Source organism: Mastigoproctus giganteus, chromosome 8, assembly GCF_048544385.1.
Source record: "Mastigoproctus giganteus isolate SK-2022 chromosome 8, ASM4854438v1, whole genome shotgun sequence".
Classification (NCBI taxonomy): Eukaryota; Metazoa; Arthropoda; class Arachnida; order Uropygi; family Thelyphonidae; genus Mastigoproctus; species Mastigoproctus giganteus.
This window is the reverse complement of record NC_143582.1, coordinates 143,092,615-143,108,217: the sequence shown is the minus strand read 5'-3', so window position 1 is coordinate 143,108,217 and position 15,603 is coordinate 143,092,615. Positions and strand designations below refer to the sequence as shown.

General features: G+C 35.4%; 1 protein-coding gene across 2 annotated transcripts in view; it reads right to left on the bottom strand.

Annotated features, from left to right (window-relative positions):
• Nucleotides 1-9,132: 9,132 nt before the first annotated feature.
• Nucleotides 9,133-15,603, bottom strand: part of LOC150081876 (NPC intracellular cholesterol transporter 2-like) — a 70,567-nt gene continuing 64,096 nt past the window's right edge. For both annotated transcript variants that reach the window (XM_090379784.1, XM_090379783.1), the window contains exon 4: nucleotides 9,133-9,268. In XM_090379784.1, the coding sequence (XP_090235910.1) occupies nucleotides 9,185-9,268 (84 nt within the window). In that variant the 3' untranslated portion in view covers nucleotides 9,133-9,184. The remainder of the gene's footprint in view (nucleotides 9,269-15,603) is intronic.

Genomic DNA, 15,603 nt, shown 5'->3' with positions numbered 1-15,603 from the left:
TTGGTTTCTACGGAAACATTCAAATTAATTTCCATAGAACGAATGGATTATGATAGAAAACTTTGTGCGCATTGTCCTCACCTCTAGCCTTTAGGTAACTAGAAAGCGCGAATTAAGGGTGAAAGGGATTACCATCCCTTTCACCCACAATGTTAATGGTGTCCGTAAAACATATGCAGCCACATTCTGAGAAGTTGCGCTAGTTAATATGCTTTCCATAGCCAGTCAGAGGATTAAGAAGATTCCCGAAACAGATAATAGCCTCTGGTTAACCTGTGTTGTGGTTCCTGTTTACTCTGACAAGAAGTCATGTTTTTCGGAGAAGTGAGTGATCCACGCGTTTCAGTAAGTTTCTCTGTCTATGTTTACATGGTCACAGTAGCTGAATATCTGAATGATTCCGATATTTTGCCCAGTATTCAAAGAACTAGTGACAGCAGCAATGTAGGGGAGGGAGGGAGGGATTGAGGCAACTAAGATATTAAGTAAACTTTCCAAACATGAAATGTTGACAGATTTGGAAACCGCGTCGAGGTGTGAAGAAAATGCTCCAAGTATAATGGCATACAGGCAATTGATTAAAAAAAAAAAAAAAAAAGTATCACCAAACTCCAAAAAACCAGCGCAAGTTAAAGATGATTGCTAAAGAACTTAGTGTAAACTATAGAGATTGGTCGTGTGTTCAGGGCCACGATGGGCAGCTTGTAGCTTACAGACTGCAATGGAGGGTTGGAGGAATTATCACGCTTTGTGCAAATATAATCATAATCGAATCAGAAAGTTAATTAAATATTTTGGATTATTAATCCGACTTTTCAAATTGGAATTTCTTAACAATTTAGCACTAATGATCAACATCCTGCAGGAGCTCTCTTACTTTTCGGAAGCTTTACAGAATCACTATGGTAAAAGCAGATTAAACTGTATATGTAGAAGTAAACTGTATATGGCAATTTTTAGAGTAAACTTTTCTTGAATATTTGTATAATTTTTTTTATGTAATCTGATTATTGTGTACCTTTTCTAGAAGAGTTTGTTTTTTTATGTAATTTGTTTTTATATTGTAGAATGTTTCGTGATATGGAAAATATTTAAATGCTATTTTTTATTTGCAAAATTAATTTTATCATGAAAATAAAATGCATCCATTATATTTCCCTAGTTAAAAAAAAAAAAAAAAGAAATAAAGTGGCGCAGGTACGGAACACGCACGGTAGATGGTTTTATGTGAATGCTTCACATTTCTTTTAGGTACAATATTTTGATTTGTATATTGATTACGAAATAAGTTTTTTTGTATTGTAAATATTTTATTAAACATTCGCAAATTTTTCTAATTTCTGGAAAACAAGATACAATGGATTTATGATAACTAAAGTAACTTATGTGTACCTGTGATTGCAACGTATCTAAATGACTAGAAAACAGCGTCGATTGAAGTACCTTGTAGTTGAAACGACATACACCGCAGTTCGGGGCACCTAACAATGGAATGTTACGAAAATTCGAGATGAAAAAATAAATCATTGACAAATATTTGTATTGTTGCAGTCATACTTACTTTAGGAAGTAAGATTGTGACATCATACTATTAAAAGGTTAGAACTCTAGATACTATCGTATTCAGGTGTCATCATAAAGGGGACAGGACCAGGCTGACTCGAGATATTACACCAGTCACGAAAAATGCATCGCACACTACTAGTGAGTGCTCGGCACAGACTAGTAGTGTGAACGTGGGAAGCGGCTCTGGTGGAAGTCTGCCGTGCATGACATCACTTCTGTGACGTCATTCACAGCAGGAATCCCCAAGGATGTTTCATATCAAAAAGTCGGCAAAACTGTGAGCCCATTGTTAAAGTATTCACAGCTCACCACTGGTCCCAGGAATTAGAAGCATATTCATCTTCGTCTGATGCATATTCTCCTTCTGTTTATTTTGCAACAAAACAAGTGTCTCCTAACAAAGAATCTTTTCAGACACCAGTAAAACGTAAAGGTTGGTTGGTTGTTGGGTTTTATTGGCGCATTAGCAACTAAGGCTATAATGCGCCAAAACCAGGTGATATATAAAAATTTAAATTTCTGACCCAATTACGCAGGTCACCATGTCAAGATATAAAATAACGAAGGTATAAAATGTAGAAAAGATAAATCAATAAAGAAATAACAATAACATGTAAATTTTAAATACAAGTAAAAACCTTTATTGATTTAAAATAGCTAAAAAATAGCAGACACATTGTCATTGTCGGATATAATCTGACTGAGTGTATACAGCTCAGTCAGATGGTTAAAAGCGGTAAAACGGATATTGCTAAAATCTGGACAGTCAATTAAAATGTGTCTGATTGATAAAATTGTGCCACAGGACTCACACATAGGAGGATCATCAGCCCTCAAGCGTAAAGGTAAATCAAAGACCCCTAAAACTGTTACAAAGGGGAAAAAGACAACTAAACTTAAAACAAAATTGGATAAAAATAAGACTTTGAATGAAGAAGATAACAGCCAGTCTCTTGTTAAAGAAGTCTGAGCTAGTACAGCCAAGAACAGTGAGGGCTATGCAGTTCTTGATTCCCCAAGTGATACAGGGGATAAAATAGTTAATATTTGTAGTAGGGAGGACCAAGAGATTTCTTTTATAGATGGTTTGAACCTTAGAGGATCATTACATGCCTTGGAGGCATATGTGACATTGGCTAAGATAAGAAGGGTTTTAGGAGAAATAATGTCTAAAGATTCAAGTAAAATAACAAAACCAGCGTCTAATAGAATTTATGGTCTCTGGGCTGCGACCACAGCTTTGGTTGTGGACAATGAGCGCCTTAAGGTACACGCTAGGGATCTGGGGGAGAATGCTTCTCAGGTAAAAGAAATATTAGATTGGCAGATTGAACTTCATAAGAAGTCTTATGCAGAGGTAGTGTGGTAGGATCTCAAGTTGGTTGATCGTGTTGTCAACTAGAATAAACCAAGATCCAAACAGAGGACTGACAGTGCAAGTTGGGATAGATCCTCATCAATCATTTTTAGGCCTACTGAGGACTCTTCCTTGAATTCGAGTCAGGATATAAAGCAGGTGACACAAGTCATTAAGTGTGACCACAAGGAGATGAAAGTAAAAGGTATCCGTCTCCTTAGGAATAGAGGATCCTTGTGGAGACAGACCACAAATTCGGTGGATGCTAATAAGATCTATTCTGCTTCTGCTTTGAAAGAGATAGGTCTTACAATGGAGAAACCTTAGTTATCTGATCCAACAGTGTTAATATATGGTATCCCTCGTGAATATGCTAAGGAGGAAATACTTGATCTTTTCATTAAAAACTTAAGACTATGGTTTCTCGCAAGATGAAGTTAAAGACGAGGTGACTTTCAGATTTAGTTCTCGATCGGGTGCAAAGGTGGTTAATTGAGTGGTTGGATTCAGTCCTCGTATGATGCGGCATATTTTAGATAGCGATAGAATCTATCTAGGATTTACATCACACAGATTCCATAAGTTTACGATTGCAAGCAAGTGTTTCCGTTGTTTGGGGTATGGCCACTCGGCACAATTTTGTTCACATAAGGCAGTTTCTTGTGGACACTGCAGAGGGTGGTCATGTCTACGGAGATTGTCCCCATAAAGAAGACTCCAAAATGTATCAACTGCAAGAGACATGGTAGAGATTACAATCATTTTGTAAGGGATGCCAAGTGTCCAGAATACTTAAAAGCAGTACAACTTACGGACAGCAGAACCAAACATGAGTGATAATGGTTCAAATATAGCAGCAGCGTTGGCCGATAAGAATCCAATTTTAGGTAATATTATATATGAGGTGATAAAAGTTCTTCAGATAAATGTTCAATGCTGCAGTGGCAACGGATGAGATTAGAATAACAGCATTTGAAAATAATTTTGCTATTATTTGCATACAGGAACCCTTTCATTCTTTGCAGGTAGGGCCCACAAAGTTATGAGTTTTCCCGCCTCAGCAAGAATTATTCATTCGCTTGACAAACCCCCAAAAGGTGCCATAGTTGTTATAAATAATGATCTGGTTGTTACCAACATTACAGGTTTGTGCACGGACACTGACCTGTTTAATGATTTCTACACCTTTCATAAATTTTTAAATTGCATCTGTTTACTGTCCACCTAGTGAAGACATACAATTGACTCTCCATCGTTTGGACAATATATGTACTAATTTCACTTCTAAAAATCTTATAATAACAGCAACTAAATGCCAAATCCAACTTCTGGCACAGCAGTTTACCAACCATAGAGGATTAGCTCTCGAGGATTTAATTTCATCCTACAACTTAAGCGTGCAAAACTTGTCTGACAAGCTGTTCACATTCTCTACTGTGAATGGCGAATCAAACATAGATGTCACTCTTACCACGATTAAAATAGATGAAATTCTAACTGACTGGGATGTTATTTCAAACCTTGTGAATAGCAACCACTGCACTATTGTATTTGGTTTGAAGCCTCAACAGCAATTTAATGATTCACAGCCACACGATCTTAAACGTTTCTCAGTGAATACCATTAATGGAACAAATTCAGAGATTACCTTCTATTTTCTCTGCAGATGTTGTAGATAGTTTAAATGCTATGACGGCAATGAAATTTACAAATTTCGTCCAGACCCACCAGTATTTGGCAATGGAGTACTCAGCCAAAAGGAAGCAGACAAGAACTTCTGTTCCTTGGTAGTCTTCAGACTTAAGTAACCTGTAAAAGCAAGTTCAACAGGCTAGAAAAGAATTCCAGCAACAGGCATCTTTCTGCCGAGGATGTTCGGACCATCAGGGAAGTTTACAGTACTTTAAGGAAAAACTATCAAAAGGCAATTTCCAACTCAAAAGAAAGTTGTTGGAAAAATTTTGTAACGGATATAGGAAATAAAGAACCATGGGGCTTGCTTTACCGGATATCAAGGAACAAAATGGCTTGCAGAGATGTTTATAATACAGTTAAAGTAGATGGTCAAGAGACTCAAGACTGGATGTCTATGGTGGATTCCATAATTAACAACCTATTCCCCAAAGGTATTTGATCTAGATTCACCTGAACAAATGCATCATGATAATGGAAAGTATGAAGGACCATCCGACATTGAACCCTTTTCACTCCTGCATTTGGGCTCTGCCGTGGCAAAGCTCAATGGCAAGAAATGCCCCAGTATTGACCTGATTGAGAACACAGTCATAGTTAAATTTTTTCAAACAATTCTTTTAAATTTGATGAATAAGTGTTTACTAGAAGGAATATTTCCTCGTCAATGGAAAATATCTCTACTAAAGATACTGCACAAGCCTGAGAAATTAATATCAGATCCATGGGCCTACAGACCTATTTCACTTTTAGCAAACCTGGGGAAATTTTTTGAGCGAATGTTAGCCCCAAGAATCCAAAAAATACTAGATCATCAGTTATGTTTAGAAGCACAATACGGCTTCAAGAAAGGACACTTGACTGAAGACTCTATAAATTTTCTAACCAACTGTGTCCAACTCACCTGCTAAATATGTACTCTGTTTGTGGACTTTCAGGGTACATTTGACACTTTATGGTGGGAAAATGCCCACAGGAGGTTGAGATCTGCATAGTGTGATGCGTACATCTACAGTGTTATGCAATCGTACTTTGGCGACAGACATATTAAAGTGGTGGCAAAACATCTTACGTACTGGGCTCAGATTTCAAGAGGATGCCCCAAGGATCAGTGTTGGGACCTCTCCGCTGGATCAATGGTTAACGCGGGAACATAATGGTATCAGTAAGATAGCCTATGCAGATGACTTGGTGATCATTGCTGATGGAAACAAGGAGCATAACTGAAGAGAAAATACAGCCTATCTTGGATGACCTGATGTCATGGGCTACAGTCAACAAACTGAAAATATCCCCCAGTAAAACCAGTTTTATGACTTTTAAGAACCATTTCAGCCACAACAGACTGCCCAGAATCCAACTAAATAATACCCAAATACCATATGTATCCCAAACTAAGTATTTAGGAATCACCTTAGATGATAAACTCAGTTTTCTGCCTCGTGTGTCAAAACTCAGGGACAAAATCCGTTTTTTCATAGCCCCAGTTATCAGAGTCTCAAGGAAAGAGTGGGGATTATCAAAGAAAACCTTAAACCTTTACTATAAAACCATATTTTTGCCTATTATATCATACGCAGCAAGTGTTTGGTACCAAAAAGTATCAAAGGTAAAAGTGAAACAAACTTATTTCCACACAAAGATCAGTTCTTTTGACGATCAATAATATTCCAAGGACTGTTTAAAACAACGCACTCCAAATACTTGGTGGTACGATTCCTGTAGGTTTATGTATTGCTTTTCAGGGTTTGAGTTACTACCTAAAAAAAGGACAGTATAAGACAATGCTTGGAATTCCAACTGACCCAGCCAGCAACTTTAAAAGGGAGAAGAAAAGGCTTTGGAAAGAATTTACTGCTGTCTGGCAAAAAGATGGGATGAGAGCAAATTTGGGCTTGTAACAAGAAAGTATATTGTGCAAGTGGAATTCTCAACAACCCCTGGATAATATGACAACTTATCTGCTGACATGGCATGGGTTTTTTTTTTGTAGTTGTTGGCGCATAGGCTTCTGTAGCCATAATGCACCTCCCAAGGTTTTTGCAGTACTTTGATCCATGCCCGAGGCGGGAATCGAACCCGCAACCTTGGGGTTGCCAGGCAAGCACTTTACCCACCCGGCTAGCCCGGTCGGCTGACATGGCATGGGTGCCTTCCGGCTAAGTTATTTGAGCGTGGCCTGGAGCCTGATCCGTACTGCACATGTGGGGAATATGAAACGTGGATTCGTGAACTTCTGAACTGTCCATTGTACTCTCAACTTAGAACAGATTTAATGTCTGCGGTTCCAAACTTATTGGAGAACAATGTAAATATCTTAGTTGAAGACCATAACTTTACTGCTCTGTAAACCTTCTCAAGATCAGTTTTCATATTGAGGACTCAGCTAAGAACTTCAGCTTCTTCTGGGAATTGACTTCCCAAATGACCAAAAGACAAAAAGGTTTAAGTGTAAACAGAAGATTTAAGTTAATTGGTATTGTGTTGACTTATATGGATTGCTATTGTGTTGATTTATGTTGCATTGATTTTGGCCAATTGTTATTGTAAAGATGTATGTTATATATTGTTTTCTTGGTTATTGTAAAGATGTTATATATTGTTTTCTTGGTTCTCAGTAATTAAGAGACTGAGCATATTTAAAAAAAAAAAAAGTATTGTATATATCTGTTTAATATAATAATTAGTGGGTGTAAGTGAGGATAATTTGTGGGAGTTCTCCACTAGTAATTCATTTGTTGACACCCACTGGTATTGCACTACATCTGGTGGGTGTGGGGCTTGTGCATTCGGCACAAATACATAACGTAAACCCGGGCCTAGAGAAGGGCACCAGGCAACAGCTGTCTTATATTGGCGGTGGTAAAATAATTGTGTGCACAATTATTTTACGAAAAATGTAAAATGGGCTTCGAGAACTCAGTTTTCATTTGCAGTATCAGCTTCCATGGTTCCTTCTTCCAAATTTACTTCTAACATTTCTGGGGAGATGCAAGGCTCTGAAGATGTGGATGGACCTTCTCCAGCTTCTTTGTTCAACTACATCAAATGCTGTAATTTCTTCTGCTGTCTAAATAGGTTTCAGTGGTCAAACTGAATGCATTTATGCTCCATATGCCTTACAACGCTTACTATTAGTCTTCACGTTGAATTATAAATTTGTTTCCGTCATTTTTTTTTTTTTTTTTTAATAAAGTGGAGAATGGTGAAATGAATAGTGCATGACACAATCAGTAGGAGTACTGATTGTGTCATGTGCCACTCTTGCCTGATACGGAGTGGTATAATGGTGGGGAGGATGAATCATTTCGTGTTGCATTTTTCGTCAATCCAAGGATGCACTGCACGTATGTGCTCTATACAGCTTACAGCGCTCACTACGGTGGGTCCCAACTTTATGATTGGTTCACTGTACAATCAAATCACTTTACGATGCAATATGTAGTAAGTGGCAGTCATTGCGATCACGTTTACGAATTGAATTTTAATTCTATTAACACCAATTCTAATAAGCGAAAATAGGAGGAATATTATCCACAGGCTATATAAAAGTAAAGATATAAAACACAGATTCACACTTTATTACCTTACCAATTAACAAAATTAAATGATACACGAAAATTGGAATATTTTCTACACAGGTTAACAAAAAAAAACGAAGGCAAAAAGTCAACTACACCTGATAATTCCCAGATGTTCACACTTCCAATTACTAACTGCACCTAATACTGCTTAACTTCTGCGATTGGACGAGAACTGGTGCATTCAGCCTAGTACAATAGTTGAGTGTTCACAGAGCACCTGTAACGCATTTACTTATAGCTTAGTTTGCTGTCACATTTTTGTTGCGCTTTTTATCAATCTATGAATTCCAGTTACTCCCATCCGAAAGCTGCCTGGAGTGTGCCTAAAGAAGTTTCACTTCAATGAACCTGATATTTCACAAAACTAGAGCAGGAAAAATGTCTCACATGCATTCAATACATGTTATAAACTTTAATTAACAAAAATTCAGTACTGGTCTGAGCTATTGAAGTAAGCAAGGCACCAAGCAGTCACATTATTGCAATAAATAGTACTGCTCCTTAAGAAATGTTGCCATTTACTTATGAAAATTCTTCTGTTTTACTATGCCAGTCTTAACTGGAGGTTTAACTATGACATTTCATAAACTGTTCCATCTCTGGTGGGCAACTAGATGGACATCACTATCATTATGATGAATTTTTTTGAAAAATAAATCTCTCTCTCTCTCTCTCTCTCTCTCTCCCTCTCTCCCTCTCTCCCCCCACAGGCAGATCGATAATTTTTTGAATGCCCCTCATATGACTTGGTAATACTGAATAAATAGAAATACAACCATAAGTTAAACAAAATGCTTTGGTGAAAATGAACATACACAGAAGATAAATAACATCTTTCCAAGCAAATGATGCATTTCTTTTATTTTGTTTTTCGATAATAAAAAAAATCTGTACATGAACTGTATTACACTTGAATTTGTACATACATACACATAGTGATTTCGTAACCTCAGTTAACCTGCTTAAAAACAACAGTATTCTGCAATTATTCTAACTTAACAGGAAACTGAATACAAACCAAATCTGCTTTGGTGTCATCTTGAAGTTCATATTTCACATACAGTGACATCTAGAAAATAAAACAGGAAATTTTTAAATTAGAGGCATTTTAAGAAATTATACAAAATTTGGCACATGAAGAAATTATAAGCAATATAGAACAATTATTTTCTGCAATTGTATACAAAAAAAAAAAAGAGTTCTCTCCCAAAAAATAAATAAACATAATTTTAAACATAACCAAAGACAGGTTGATATAATTAAGAATTCCTTATACACAGATAACCCAAATGTGGATAATATGCCAAAAATTTTGTACTGAACTACAATAATTCAGTAAAGCTTTAAATCATTATCTAAGCTAAAGTTTAATATAATTAGATGCTTTCAGTTCAAGTGGCTTATAGATTCACCTCTAAAAGTAGTTCTTAGAGATTCAACCTTGAAGCATCACTATAAAGATTAGCACTCAGAAACACTAACCATTAAAAAAGCCTTAACAAAAAAAAAAAAAAAGGTGGCACCATCCTGATCTGCCACTCTTATATATAGCAAGTAATGCTAACTGATTTATTCCCATATTAAAAATTATGCAAAAGCTGTAACTATATACAAAATTAATTTCCTTAGTTGTATTACCTGGGAGACATTAGTTTTGACAAAATAAAGCGAGGAAGATAGAAAAAAAAAGGAGCAGTACAGTACAATGTTGGTGTAATGTAACAAAATTATTTCATGCTAATTTACTATGTATTTTTATGCAAAAAAAATACATGAATTTCATCATAACAAAAATGTATAACCATTATTAATATTTATAGAAAGAAAATCCTTAAATAGTATTAGTAGAGGCATATGATACAAGGAAGCAGAAAACTTCCCATATGAATACACTTTCTGATATTCTGTCATTAGCATATAGCAATGATTTACTAACTAAGCAGTTAATTGCCTCTTTGAGATTAGCGACCATCTACCTTCCTAAAATCCTAACTGAATGATTTTGGAAGAGACAGGAATTGCTTACACAGAGTTACATATTACATGTAAAATGGCAATAGATGGGCCAGCATTACTGAAGTCATGAATGTTTGCAAGCTTGTGTGAAGAAATACATATCACCTGACAGTTGCAGTTATTGTTTTATTAAATTTTAAAAACAGAAGAGACTAGTTTCATGACAATTTTTTTTTTTTTTTTTTCAGTGAAAAACAAAGTAACATTTTTAAATTATTCATTAAAAATAAATAAATAAATATATATATATATATATATATAGTGGATATGGCAAATAGTTAACAGTTATAAACGTAAGATAATTAATTATAATGGTGATACAATCAGTGAAAACCTAAACAAAGAACCTGACAAGGGAGAGAAGAGCTGATTAATGCCATCAATGTCTGGATAAAACATTACATCAGTCTTAATATCTATGAACATAATGTGAATGAGCAGGTGGTAACTAAGTGCTGTGATAGCTGTCTCTGGTCCATGGTAATAACCTGGTAGGGAAACAATGGTTATATGCAAAAATGAAACAAATATATAAGGATAATTACTAAATCACTATGTCAAGCCAATTGTAGTAAAGATAGGTTGGACACATTGCAAAGGACTTTATCAGGGGCTAACCCTTACAATGTGTCCTCCTACAACTGGCGAGCTATCAGCTTCTGTCATCATCTGCCTGTTATTCCTGACGAATGGTCAATAGATATCATAAGGATATCTGTAAGGTGACAACTAAGTTAAGTTAAGATTAAACTAGAATATAGTAGTGGATAGAAGATAAATAGTTAGGGAGGTAAACGAATTAAGGTGGTTAACAAGCTAGATGACTTTAGCCCGACCGATAGCCCAGACATCGAAATCAAAGTAAAAAGCAAATAATGGTGATAGTAAAGAACCAATAATACTATATAACATGTTATTGGATGACAAAAGATAGTCAGCTATTGCTAAATAAGGAGAACGGAGATTAGGTGATAGAAAAGTAATAGTACCTCAATCCCCCTCGAATTGCTCTAATAGTTCTTGAGGTATGAAATGTAGAAAAAGATAGCATACAGATAAAGTGAAGGAATAGTAGTAAGGCAGATTTACGTCGGAACATACCGGGAGCGTAACTTCCCGTCCCTTCTAGTAAGAGAACCTGGTATTGTAATAGAATTAAACAGCCAATTTGGAAAGTAAGAATCAAATATAATCTTGAATGAAGAAGAAAGGAATGGCCAGTTCCTGATTACTTACGGCGTAGTATAACTGTAAGGCAAACTTACCACAATGACGAGACGCGGGAAAAAACCACGTTGTGGCGTACGTGTTAAAATATATAGGTATAGTATATGGTGCCAGCGCCCTCTTACTGGCAAAGGTTGGATGCTAAAATTATATATTATAGTTTAAACCAAGATAGCCTGTGGGCAAACAGTATGTTAGGCTAGTAGTAAAGGTTCTCATGAAAAATGAAAGAAGAGTGAGGCAAGAAGGAAGCTAAGAATTGATTACTACCTTAGAAGCAAATACAGGTACAACTTATTTATTTATTATTATAATATATATATATATATATATATAAATAAAAAAACTGGATTAACTTTCTTTTGTTATTTTATAATACGCAACTATCCCCCCCAACTTCTGTATTTCATTGTAACAAAAACTCATAAAAATGATATTTTGGTCACTCACAGAAATTTGTTATACTAACATTTACCCATACTACAAAATAAAAAAAAAAATAATAAAAAATAAAAAAAAAAGATTGCAATAATTTTGTATTTTACTACACATTGTATGGAGTAAAAAGATTTGAAACTTTGTCATATGATAATGGCAACAGAAAATCTAGCTAAAACATATTCCAAATCTCAAGAGCTATCAGGTACCCTTATTGGATGTTTGGATGACTCCTTACTGATGTCTAATACACTTTGCAAGCTGATGGTGAGAAAAATCCTGGTTTTCTGCTTACGAATGGGAGGGGGGGGGGAATTAACTGTTGGCAAGTACCATCAGACTTGCAGTTGCATCAAAATCTTAGGCAGACAAAAATCCTGGATCAGTGTATGATGTCCATTAGAGTAAAGGTTTACTGTGGCAATTTTTCTTTGTAAACTTAAAACAATTGTTTAAACTACCAGGAATTTTTTTACACAGACATGTTACATTATTAATGCTTGATTTGTTCACTATCCAATTATTTTGCATCTTTACAAAAGTTAACTCCTTTGCATCATTTCATAGTTAATTGCATTCCCTATCTAGCACTGATTTCATATCAATATAACATCTCTCTTAACTGGAAAGCTGCATACAGTACTGTAAGAGCATTGCATATTATACAAACATAAATGCAAGCAGTTTCTCAAAGAACCATACAAGTTCACATAAAAACAAAAAACACCTATTTATCATTCTGTTCATATGCATATGATGCCACCTCTGAAAGAACAGACTTTCTGAAATTTAGTATTCAAGGTACTTAATAAACTTATCTAACAAATGAAGTCTTGTTGTCCAGCTGATAATTAGACTAAGCAATTTCTTGGGAGCTCTTCACCCAATGGTGTCATTTATGAAAGTCAGATGGCTAGAGTCCTGCAATGCCTATATACTTTAAGTCCTGAGCCAGTTGCATAACGTCAAAAGAGTTTTTTTTTTTCTTTCTTCCAAAAAAAAAAAAAAAAAAAAAGTTCCATCCAATGCGATGCAGCTTCCTACATATTATTCTTGTACTAATACTAGTTCCTGTGGCCCCCTGAATAACTAGTTGATAATAGTTCGATGAGGTCTGATGGTGTCTATATACCTTCTAAAGTGCCCTCTGGTCTATCAATTTCTGCAGCTGTAACAGAATCATTTGTTGCATTGGCTGGCTGTTGATCTATGGGAATGCAGTTTTATTGAAATGCCACAAACAGCTTCATTGCTAATATGGCAACCCAAGATGACTCCCAATTGGAAGTGGCTAGCTCAATACTTCACCTATTTTATTTTGACAATTGTTACTGAATTATATTTGCTTCTCACTTCAATCTTATCAAATGCCCTTCCTGTAAATCATTATATGATGGTTTTTATATATGTCTGTTCTCATCTAACTCTACTCCCTGTAGATGGATTTTTGTGAAATTTTATTTCTCTTTTAAAACAATTTGTTGTCAGACCAATAGCAATCATTCAATTACTGCATTATTTATTTTTTTTTAAAATAAAGATCATCCCTAGGCTATCCCTATACACACCTTTTTCCTGAAATGTAACATACAGTATACATTAACAAATTTTCTTTCACATACATACATGAAAGGATTCATACAGTCATATTTTATAAAAACCATTTATAGGAAATGGTCACATAATACTGTTGAATTGACAAGTGAATGTCACTGAGTAGGTGGTACTAACAATTCACATATAGCCAGTGCAGCATAATTTGAATTATGCTACACAGGGAATGTATCGGAAGAAGTGAGGTAAGAATATCACAGCCGAATAATTTTTACCATCGTGAAAACAATGTTAAAGAGAAAATGTTTAAGAATAGGCGATAATAAAGTTGAGATTCTTCATGAAATTAACCAGAGTTTAAAAAGATATTACCAAGAAATATAGCATACCTGCAAGCAGTTTATCTACAACTTGGAAAAAAAAAATCAATTTTAAATTCAACTGAAAGAGGACCAGACGACAAGCAGTTCTAAAATGGGTGCAAGCCATGCATGAAAAAAAAATATGCCAATATCAGCTCATATAATTAAGCAACAATCTCTGAAATTTGCAGTCTCTTGGACATACAGAATTTAATGCTAGCACTGGGTGGTTAGATAAATTTAAGAAGCACCACAGAAATGTGGAAAAGATTATTTGTAGAGAATGTGCTGTTGTAAGTGAAGATCACAACAGTTGCAAAAAACACCTTGGGGTAGATTTTGGAATAGTATTAACCTAAGGGAATTTTTAATGCTAACAAAATGGGTTTATTGTTTAAGTATTTACCTAATAGAAAGCTCGCTTTTAAGAATGATAATGTTTTAGTGGAAAATAAAGCAAAGAAAGAATCAGCGTACCAGTTGGAGCCAACAAGACAGGTAGCAAAAAATTAAGATAGTTATCGGAAAATCAAAAAAACCAAGAAGTTTTCAAAGGAACAAAATAATTGGAAGTTGACTACACCTTTAATAAAAATCAGCATGAATAATAAGTGATATTTTTGAAAAATGGATATGAAAACTAGACAAGCATATGACTAAAGTAAAATAGTCTTTATTAATAACTGTTTGGCACATCCTGCCAAATTTAACATATTCAACTTATGAATATGTTAAATTTGGACCAAGGATTTATTAGAAATTTGAAACAGAACATATTACTGAAATGAGAATATAATAATAATGAAGATTATCAATGCACTACAAGAAAATAGAAACCTGGAAGTTACAATGAACTTTAGAGATTGCATCTCTGAACTGACAAAGGGCTTGCACAAATGTGAGTGAATACATCATTCAAAATAGTTTTATGAAATGGAATTTACATTGACTAAAGAAGTCAAATGAAATGATACAAATGAAATACAAATGAATTTCGCAAGATTATTTAATGAAAAAACTTTCGAGCCTACAGACCAGTAAAGCTCCTGGAGTTGATGGAATATACCCTATAATCTTAAGAGAGGCGGCAAGCGAGTGCATTGAACCATTGAGGCTAATTATGCGAGCATCACTAGACTCTGGGGAGATTCCCTTGGATTGGAAAAGTGCAAATGTATCTCCCATACATAAGGGTGGCTCTAAAAGTGAAGTTGGAAATTATCAACCTGTCAGTCTGACTTCAGTAGTAGGGAAAATCATGGAGGCAATGATCAAGGGTGGAATTCAGGATCATTTGGATCGAATTGAAATTCTCCAGGATACTCAGCATGGTTTCGTAAAGGGAAAATCATGTTTAACAAATCTGGTTCGCTATTTCGAAAGGGTCACTCACGAGCTGGATTTAGGGAATAATTTCGACATTGTTTATTTAGATTTCAGCAAAGCTTTTGACTCAGTCCCACATGAGCGGTTGCTTTATAAGCTGGAACAGGTTGGAATCACTGGGAAAATCCTTAGATGGATAGAAGGATGGCTTCAGGGCAGGAGGCAGAGGGTTGTGATAAATGGCTATTCCTCAGATTGGGTTGATGTAAGAAGTGGGGTTCCCCAAGGATCAGTATTAGGACCACTGTTGTTTTTAATTTTCATAAACGACATTGATGAAGGGATAGAGGGCGTGATGTCTAAATTTGCAGATGATGTTAAAATTGGTAGAGTAGTTAATGATCACTGTCAAGCTGAGCTTCTTCAGAGAGACCTAGATAGACTTCAGGAATGGTCAGAAAAATGGCAGCTGTGCTTTAAT